Genomic DNA, 9,295 nt, shown 5'->3' with positions numbered 1-9,295 from the left:
GGTTGGAACTTTAGTCAGTTTTGATTTGGTGCCTATTAGAATAAATTCTAAAGTAGTGATAGTATGATGGTCTGGGCCTACTTTGCTGCTTCAGGACCTGGGCAACTTATTGTAATTTATGGAATCATGAACTCTGCTCTCTACAAGACAATCCTGAATTAGAGAATCTGGCCACTAACTCAAACCCTGAAAGTCAAGCACACTTAGGTCAACAGGACTGTGATTCTAAACACACACACAAGTCCACATCTTAAAAAAAAAAGAAAAAAAAAAGAGTTTTGGACAGTCTAGTCAACGTCTGGACTCAAATCCAATTGAAATGCTTTGGCATAACCTTAAGCAGGTCGCTCACGCTAAAAAACAAAACAAAAAACCCTTCAATGTGGCTGAATTAAAACAATTCTGCAAAGAAGAGTGGGCCATAATTCCTCCATAGCACTGTGAAAGACGCATTAGCAATTATTCCAATAAATGCTTGACTGTAGTTGATGCGGCCAAGGGAGGCACAACCAGTTATTAGGTTTAGGGAGCAGGTAGATTTGGGTGGCTTTTCCTCCCTTAATAAATGAAATAATCATTTAAACAGCATTTTGTATTCATTTGGGTTATGTTTGTCTAATATTGCAATTAGTTTGATCTGAAAAAATAAAATAAAATAAAAAAAGAAACGAAATCCGGAGTAAAATACTTAAAGTTTATGCCGTTAGACCTACCTTTGTTCCATTCATTACCTGCTTCTTCCAATTTGTCAGAGATCATAGCACTAACAAATGAATAAATGATCGAATAACTGTGTCAGGAAGGGCTGGTTTCAGTGCATTTGTTTTTCCTTCCTACGCTCTCGTATCAGTTGACACCCACTGTTATCAGCGCACACACTAAAGTCAATACTTGTAAATTACACTTGAACAAATCTGTCCTGCACTCCAGATTTCAGCGGTCTCGTGACTGCAACAATAACAACAAAAGAAAAAAATCGCAGTGTCGTATTGGTTCTTTCTAAAGCCACTCAACAAAAATCCGGACTCTGATTGGCTGCTGACGTTGCACCCTTCCCCTCTCAGTAAACCTGTCACACAAGCTACTTCCTGGTGTGATTGGTGGGAAAACGCAATGCTGCATCAAAGATGGCTTATTATCAACCTGCATTTGATTTATTTAGGAATAGTAGTGTGAAAGAATAAGTGGCGCTCTCCGAGAAGACAAGGCGGAGAGCTGGTGGTAGCTGTCGCGAGCAGTGTTAGCACTCTCGCTGCACTACGCACCTCTTGCTCTCTACGTGCGCAAACGTTAACTTGCCTCTACTCTGCTAGCTAGTTAGCTCACATAGTAAATATTAGCTCGCCAAGCAAGCTTGCTTATTGTAGATTGCTAAAATGGCCACCATGGAGAAATTGATGAAGGCCTTTGAGTCTCTGAAGTCATTCCAGCAGCAGCAGGGACCACCGACCGCCGAGGAGCTCGCTCAGAGGCAGTAAGTTGATTTTTGTCCAGCGGTGACAGAATAGCAGGCGAGGAGCCGTTAGGCTAGACCCTTAGCTTATCGTGCTAGCAGCGTTAGTCCATTTCGGGTAGATAACCAACGTTTAATAGATGGCTTTAAGTCAGCTGCACTAAAACGTAAACTGGGAATGAGGCTAAGGTGTTATTCATACTTCTCAGCCCATTTAGGTCCACTTGTTGCCATGCTTTAGATCGCTGCTTAGCGATGCTCGCTATCCTAACGCGATCTGATTGTTTGCTAGCCTGATTTTAGAATCAGAACAGCTGAATGATGGCTAACACAGAAGGCTGATGCCAAGAGCACGTGAAAGGGTCAGGAGGATCAATTTCAAGGACGTGATTTTGTGTATTCAGTAGCAGAGGATATTGAGTTTCATAATAATATTTAAACTGCTTATGCAAATGGTTATGAATGGAATGATGAACATAGCGGGGATTCCTGCACTTGCGTCATCTCCAAGAAGTTTTACAGATCTAGTCCGTTGTTGGTTGAAACACAGGGGTAAGAATTCATTTATATAGCATGTAAAGAAGTGAATTGATGGGATCAGTGCGTAAGGAATACAGTTGTAGGGGATGGCTCTGACTTATAGTTATTATTTTAATCACTGCATTCCTTGGCTATAAGCAAGATACCTAAATTCAGTCTTTCTTTGTGCGCGCACACACACACACACACACACACACACACACACACACACACACACACACACACACACACACACACACACGTCATCTTTTGCATTTTGTCTTCCACAGAAAAAAGGAGCAAGCTGCCACAAAGAAGGACAGGGTGACCCACTGTCTGACAATATGTGAAAACATTGTGGCTCAGTCACTGAGGTATTCCTTGTTATTTGATCTAAATATGTGTTGGTGTGAGTCATATCTTTTTATATTCCTTTAGGGTTTCCTATCACCTTCACTAACTGTATAAGCGGTGAGATAGCTTTTCTGTAAAGAATGTCTGAGGTGCAAGGTGATGTCATTTGCAACCAGAGCTTCTTCAGTAGTGATTTTACACCTGATTTCACTGATTTCTGTGATATTTGGTTTCACTTTTGTATTTTGGGAATGAAGTGGGGACATGTTCGTCTTTACATATATATATTTTTCTTTTCTGTAATGTCCTTTTTGAAAAAAACTTATTGCTCCTCAGTTTTGTGCGTTTATGCTAGGGGGTTAACAGTTTGAGAAAGGGAAAAAATTAATATATTTTTGGCTTTTCCTCTCTCTGGTCCTGGGAATAGAACATCTCCAGAGTTTCAGAAACTGCTTGGCATTGCCATGGAGATGTTCCTGCTCTGCAGCGATGACAGTGAATCAGATGTTCGGATGGTAGCCGATGAGTGCCTGAACAAAATAATCAAAGTGAGCAAAATCTGCAAGATGGGACAAATGAATAAGAATATTAATGGCAAAAATTGTCAAAATAAGTTTGGTGTTGTTGGTGGTAGTGTTAATCATTCATTTTGATAATTTTCAGGCACTGATGGACTCCAACTTGCCTAGACTGCAGCTGGAATTGTACAAAGAAATTAAAAAGGTAAGGCATGGGGTTGTAAAGTGAGCATTTTGTAATACACCTTATATGTCTTTACTCTCAGACTATAGGCCAGTGTTAGATGTGAAAAGAAATTGTTTGACGTTTCTTTAGAGAAAGTACGGTCAGATATTAGACATGGTAATATCAGTGCTTGTGTGGCTCAATAGAATGGTGCCTCTCGGAGTCTGAGGGCAGCTTTATGGAGGTTTGCTGAGCTTGCCCACCTCATCAGACCGCAGAAATGCAGGTATGCAAACTTATAATATTTTTACTTTTTTTTTTAAACCATTATCCACAACATGTCTTATTTTATAGTCTGCTGCTTTTGTGGGGACAACATCAAAGTATCATCTGTGCTTTTTTTACTTGCATATGCATATTTTTGTTTTGCTTCTACTTCATGTATACTTCTTCTCTCTCCCTTATGGCGCAGACCTTACCTGGTCAACCTGTTGCCGTGCCTCACCAGAATCACAAAGCGGCAGGAAGAGACTGTGCAGGAGACACTTGCTACAGCAATGCCCAAGATCATGTCTGCCCTGGGACACTTTGCCAATGATGGTGAAATCAAGGTATTCACCTGCTGATTGTGTGCTAAAGTAGAAAAAAAATCATAGGCCAGTGGAAACTTTTTTTTTTTTTTTTTAACATCATCCAACTATTTCTGTTTTAGGTGCTGCTGAAGGCATTTGTGGCTAATCTGAAGTCCAGCTCCCCGACCATTAGACGGACAGCAGCCAGTTCAGCTGTTAGTATTTGCCAGCACTCCAGACGCACCAGCTACTTCTACACCTGGCTCCTTAATGTGCTTCTGGGTAGGTTGCACACTGGCTCACTGTCAAGCACAGACCTTGGGCATGTCTTTTCTACCCTTTTACATTTTACTAAGCTCATTTGTGTTAAAATATGTGAGCTAATTTAGAATTTTTGCCCTTTTCGCCTTTTTCCAGGTCTGTTGGTTCCGGTGGATGATGACCACTCCAGCCATCTAATACTGGGGGTGCTGCTAACTCTTCGTTACCTGATGCCTCTGCTGCAGCAGCATGTCAACTCCACTAGTCTTAAAGGAAGCTTTGGTGTCATGAGAAAGGAAGCTGATGTACAGCCAACACCCGAACAACTGCTGCAGGTGAGATGGAATTTGTTTGTGTATATATATGAAAAAAGAGTTTGTATACACTTGTATAATTGGATGTGCAATAATTCTGTATGCATGTCTTTTAAAGGTGTATGAGCTAACCCTACACTACACACAGCACTGGGATCACAATGTGGTCACAGCTGCTCTGGAGCTGCTGCAGCAGGTCTTCAGGACTCCCCCACCAGAGCTTCTGCATATGCTCATTACTGCTGGTAGCATCCCACATGCCACCGTTTTTCGTCAGGACACTGAGAACCGCTCACGTTCTGGCAGCATCCTTGAATTCATTGGTAATCACATGAATTGACTAATACTATCTAAACAGTGCTTTTTATTATCCCTTTAGATATGTGTCTAGAAATATTTACACAGTTAACCAGCTCTAGAGACATGATTTTTATCTGTTTCAACTAGTTTATAATTCATTCACTTATGCTGACCTTGCCAGAGGACCACATGGACAAACTGTGTTGGGGTTCCACTCTGGCCTCTTCTTTTGTTTGTGGCCTTTTTCTTTGCATTTTAACTAATTTTCTGACATCCTTAAATAATAGTTTCTGTTTCTTATAAGCTTCTCTGAGCCTGTACTACTTTCCTACTCCTCAACTTCTATTTCTGCTTCCTGTTTTCATGCCTTTTGCAGCGGGGGGAGGGTCTTCCTGCAGTCCACTCCTTCTCAGGAAACAGAGAGGTGACTAGTCTGTTTATCTCCTCTGTTCACCTCTTTCCTCTCTCAGATGTGCCAATCAGGGCTTGAACAAGTTTACCTTCAACTGTGAGGCACTAAAGGCCGTGGACTTGCCTAAAATTACATATTATTATCCCTGTATATCTAAATTTTATTCTTGTGCTCAATTTAAAGTAAATCACCACACTTAGGTTTGAGTGCCTTTCCTTCTTTTGAACTGCTGTTAATCTTACAGATTCATATTGACAATAAACCTGTTATTTCCAGGTAAAATGCTCTCTGGAGAGGAGGATGGGTTGGAGGATGACCCTGAGAGGACTGAGGTCACTACTGGTGCTTTCACAGGTGAGATACAAACACCAGCAAGCAAATTGTCAAGTTTATGTCACCTTTGACTGTGTTCCTAATTTCACAGTGTAAGTATGTGGAGCAAAAATAAAGCTTCTGTGTGTTTCTTACTTTAGCATCAGTTGTTGGTGCAGACGGCTCCTCTGCAGCCCAGGTGGACATCATCACTGAACAGCCTCGGTCTTCCCAGCATGCTCTGCAGCCTGGTGATTCTGTGGACCTCAGTGCCTCCTCAGAACAGGGCGGTGGCGGAGGTGGGACATCTACATCAGGCACTCCAGAGTCACCCAATGACAACGAGGAGGAAATGCTCAGTCGGAGCTCCAGTGGTGGGGCAAATGTTACCCCAGAGACTGCTGACTACACCACCCCAGAGAATGCGACTCCAGAGGGAGGGCTTCTAGGAGAAAGTGGGACACTGCTAGGCACTAATGATCGCTCACTTCCACCCAGCGACTCCTCCCAAACCACCACAGAGGGACCGGACTCAGCTGTCACCCCTTCGGATGTAGCAGAACTGGTAAGTTGACTGGGTAGGACTGCACATGGCTAATTTTATTTGAGACTACAGCTTGTACATCCAGTAATTGTGTGGGTTTCTGTTGAATATAATGAACAGTGTGCTTCCCTTGACAATGATGGATTTAATTACCATGCAATCCATTAATTACCTCTGAACCTTTATGTCTCTGATGGCATTTTTCTTGGTTTGAAAATGATGCTTCACTTCCCAGAACGTTGATTCTGTTGATCTAGATGTAGTTTATTGAGTCACTTGGATGAGTTACGAAACCTCTATCCCACTGAAAACATCAACATTAGTGGAATATTGGTAATATTGGTGGTTACACAACTTTATTATCCCCCTTGATTTCCTGAAGACTTGTGGTAGATGGTGTTCCTCTCTTCACCATCACTACCACTCAGTTCTTCAGAGGTGGAAATGCTCCTGTAATATTCTATAACAATCCATGAGATTGTTATGAACTGGTGCTAAAAATAACATTACATTTAAAATGAATGAAATTGATTGTAAAAGATTTTGGGGTCAAATATATTTCTTTGTCCCTGAGAATAAATATTTCTTCCAGTAGTGATATTGAGTAGCATATTAACAGGAGGTGATTACAAAACAACTTCCTTTGCACTAGCATTTCTTTCTGAAGACTTTTTAAAAGATAAAAAGCAGCTTATCAGAGTAGCAGCTAGAAATACTTTCCTGAGATGATTCAAGAAGAAGATCAGTTTTTATCCTTAAATCTTTTGTGCAGGAAAAAAGGAACATGAAATCCTTAAGTGTTTAACCATAATGCTAACATTAATAAGTCACAATCTGGTTGTTAAGTGATTATGTATGAACCCTGCTTACAAACTATCCTGCGTTTATTAAGGCTGTTGTCTTTTTATGGTGTTTTAATGCTTTGAATCTTCTTAAATTTAATCTGAAGAAGCCCCTAAAAATAGTCAGTGATCACTGTCGGCTTCTCTGGATTTTTATTGCTAGTGTTCATCTGCAGGACATTTTAAAGCTCAGTTTTTAAAACCTTGCGATGTAACTGCAGCCTATTGGCTCACGATTTGCTGGACACCAAATATTTGAATCAGGTCACCCTGAGGTTAATAAAGATTTGAACAGGTACATGAAGCTGAGGATGAGGAATTTGTCACAGCAAGTAATCCAAACCATGCAGCAGTATATTAATGACTTACCTCGTGATGGAGATGGATCATCACTTCTGACTGAAGTTTGGCTCGTTTTCAGCATTTTTTCCTGCCACGCGATTGCATTTGTCTCTGCCCATCCCTGAACCTCACGTTAACATTTACTGAGGGGGAAAAAAGTCAGTGTCTGTCCTTCAGCTTCACTATGCTAATGTGTTTCTATATTACCCTAACCATAGCTCTGTAGCTAGCCACAACGTAGCACATTATTATATACGAGCTAGTCCAACTTCAGTAACCCGACAAACGTCGCCACTGTTCAGTTTTCTGTCTTCATTCATGTCTGACGTGATAGCAGAGCTGTGCGTTTTTAGTTTTTCAGAAATCCCTCAGTCAGAACATTGTACATTATCTTCAGATGGAAACCAACGAGCTAACTCCCAGCCTACTTCTAACTCTGGTAAACTTCAGAAATTCTGTTTTTTCATGAATGCCTGGATGTTAAACCGGTAGAGCAGCCTCACTGATCATTTTATCAAAGATGAAAGGATTTAGACAGTTTCTAACTCTCAATGATGCCCCAGTGTTTGTTTGATTTTGGGAACTGAAGAGGAATTTGGACCTGGAAACAGCTAATGACGTCAGACTGAGAAGCAGATAAGTCTTATAACAGGGGAAACCCTGTTATGCTTTTAGAAGCAGTTGGACTTGTTTTCTATGTCATTAATTTTTTGTCTTTTTATTATGCTCCTAATCATGACACAGTAATTTTGACTGTTGGACTTGGTTGTGGATTAAGTTCACCGTCTGTTTCTCCTGTTAGGATTATTTTGGGGGATGCTTTTTCACTCTTTTTCACTCTTCTGAAACCAGTTTTCTTATCAGCAGCAAAACATGTTCCTAAGGTTAAAAAAATCACGAGCATCATTCCTAGATGATGCATTCAGGACTTGAAACAATAAAGGCTGCATATGCATAATGCAACACTTTCTTTAAAATCTAGTACATATAAAAACAAAGCAAAATAAAACAAAAAAAACTTCTATCTTAGATTTTTAACTCTGTCATCCACTCATTTAATGAAACTCTAACTCTTTCAAATGTTACTTAAGAAAAAGTTTAATTTGCAGATTTTTGCCGCTGTACCTGGAGTGTCAGGTTAATCTGCCTTTCTGGCCCCAACTACAGAACTTTTGTTACATAATAATTCTACCTCTGTGGTCTTGCCCCCCCTTTCCTATATCCTTCGTACCAGTCACTTCGTACCAGTCACACTTCATTGCCACGGGTGATTGAGCCTTCCCCACCCTCGCCAGCTTCCACTGAGGGTCCCGATGCCGCAGACAGCGACTCATCTGTCTACACTGCCTCCTCTTCGTCTTCTTCATTTTCTTTCACCTCCTCTTCCTCCTTCTATGCCACCACCTCCTCCTCTAGCAGTAGTGACAAGGTCAGCCTGCAGGACACAGTGAACAGACTGGGATGGGCTTGCTTGTTTCAATACATTTGGCTTTCTTCATTCTTTCTCCTTTGGTTGGCTCAACCCATGCAAAGACTTTTCCTAGCTTGTTGCCTCTTTTCCCCTGCTGTTGTCACCGACAGTAGATTATGCACCTTTCTTTCCCCCCTCATTTTGAGGTATTCCCTCCTGAAAATCAGATGCGTTTTGATAAAAGCAAGCAGCTTTGACATCCCATGTGACTGGCCTGGAGTGAAGTTCAAAAGGAGAGGCATGAAGGCCAACTTTTTTTTTTTTGTTTTTTTTTTGTTGTTGTTGTTGTTGTTGTTGTAATTCTTCAGATTTGGTTCTCTCTACCATTTGAAGAGGCTGTGACGGGCTTTTGTTCCAGCCAAACTTGGAGAATAAGACAATATTCACATTTTCCTCTCTCTTCTTTTTTATTGTACCATTAAATTGGTTTATCTTGCGAGGGAGAGTTGTTCTTACCAAGCTACTTTACTGTCAGAAGTCATGCAAACCAAAACCAAGAGAATAACATGCACTTTAGAAGAGCTGTAGTTCTGCTTAACAAAAAATATTGTTAGCATTTCAGGGTCAGGTTGGAGCAAGAGCTTGGTCTTCCTCTGGATTGTTGACTTTTTAAGCTTGTGCTTTTTCCTGTATGCAGTTGATTTGCTGTGAATTGTGTTGACCCAAGCATGATTCAGTAGACCTGTTTAATGGGGGAATTTTTTTTTAAATTTAATTTGTAGTTTTAGTCATTTGTTATGTTTTTCCTCTGTCCAGTAACTAACTCGGTGAGTCGAAACTATTAGGTATCATGTGCATGCAGTTACATTTCAAAGTTTGGCAAACTGCCAGTTCTAATACATTTATGAATTTGAGTTTTCCCTTCTGAAGATGGTTTCTTTTTAATTTATTTGTGTGTGTGTGTGTGCTTGTGTG

General features: G+C 40.7%; 1 protein-coding gene across 7 annotated transcripts in view; it reads left to right on the top strand.

Annotated features, from left to right (window-relative positions):
• Positions 1-1,098: 1,098 nt before the first annotated feature.
• The window catches only part of htt (huntingtin), a 32,176-nt gene continuing 23,979 nt past the window's right edge, over positions 1,099-9,295 (top strand). For 3 of the 7 annotated variants that reach the window (XM_014341303.2, XM_014341302.2, XM_014341301.2), the window contains exons 1-12: positions 1,099-1,474; positions 2,263-2,346; positions 2,754-2,874; positions 2,990-3,049; positions 3,217-3,296; positions 3,483-3,621; positions 3,723-3,864; positions 4,000-4,178; positions 4,276-4,480; positions 4,834-4,881; positions 5,146-5,223; positions 5,343-5,746. In XM_014341303.2, coding sequence (XP_014196789.1) covers positions 1,377-1,474; positions 2,263-2,346; positions 2,754-2,874; positions 2,990-3,049; positions 3,217-3,296; positions 3,483-3,621; positions 3,723-3,864; positions 4,000-4,178; positions 4,276-4,480; positions 4,834-4,881; positions 5,146-5,223; positions 5,343-5,746 — 1,638 coding nt within the window. In that variant the 5' untranslated portion in view covers positions 1,099-1,376. Of the gene's footprint in view, positions 1,479-2,262; positions 2,347-2,753; positions 2,875-2,989; positions 3,050-3,216; positions 3,297-3,482; positions 3,622-3,722; positions 3,865-3,999; positions 4,179-4,275; positions 4,481-4,833; positions 4,882-5,145; positions 5,224-5,342; positions 5,747-9,295 lie in introns of all 7 variants that reach the window. The other 4 variants (XM_005946160.2, XM_042213548.1, XM_014341304.2 and 1 more) reach the window with 4 other exon arrangements.

This window comes from Haplochromis burtoni, unplaced genomic scaffold (genome assembly GCF_018398535.1).
Source record: "Haplochromis burtoni strain Fernald_Lab_line unplaced genomic scaffold, NCSU_Asbu1 Contig_452, whole genome shotgun sequence".
Taxonomy (NCBI): Eukaryota; Metazoa; Chordata; class Actinopteri; order Cichliformes; family Cichlidae; genus Haplochromis; species Haplochromis burtoni.
The sequence above is the reverse complement of the archived record's forward strand: the minus strand, read 5'-3'. Positions and strand labels throughout refer to the sequence as shown.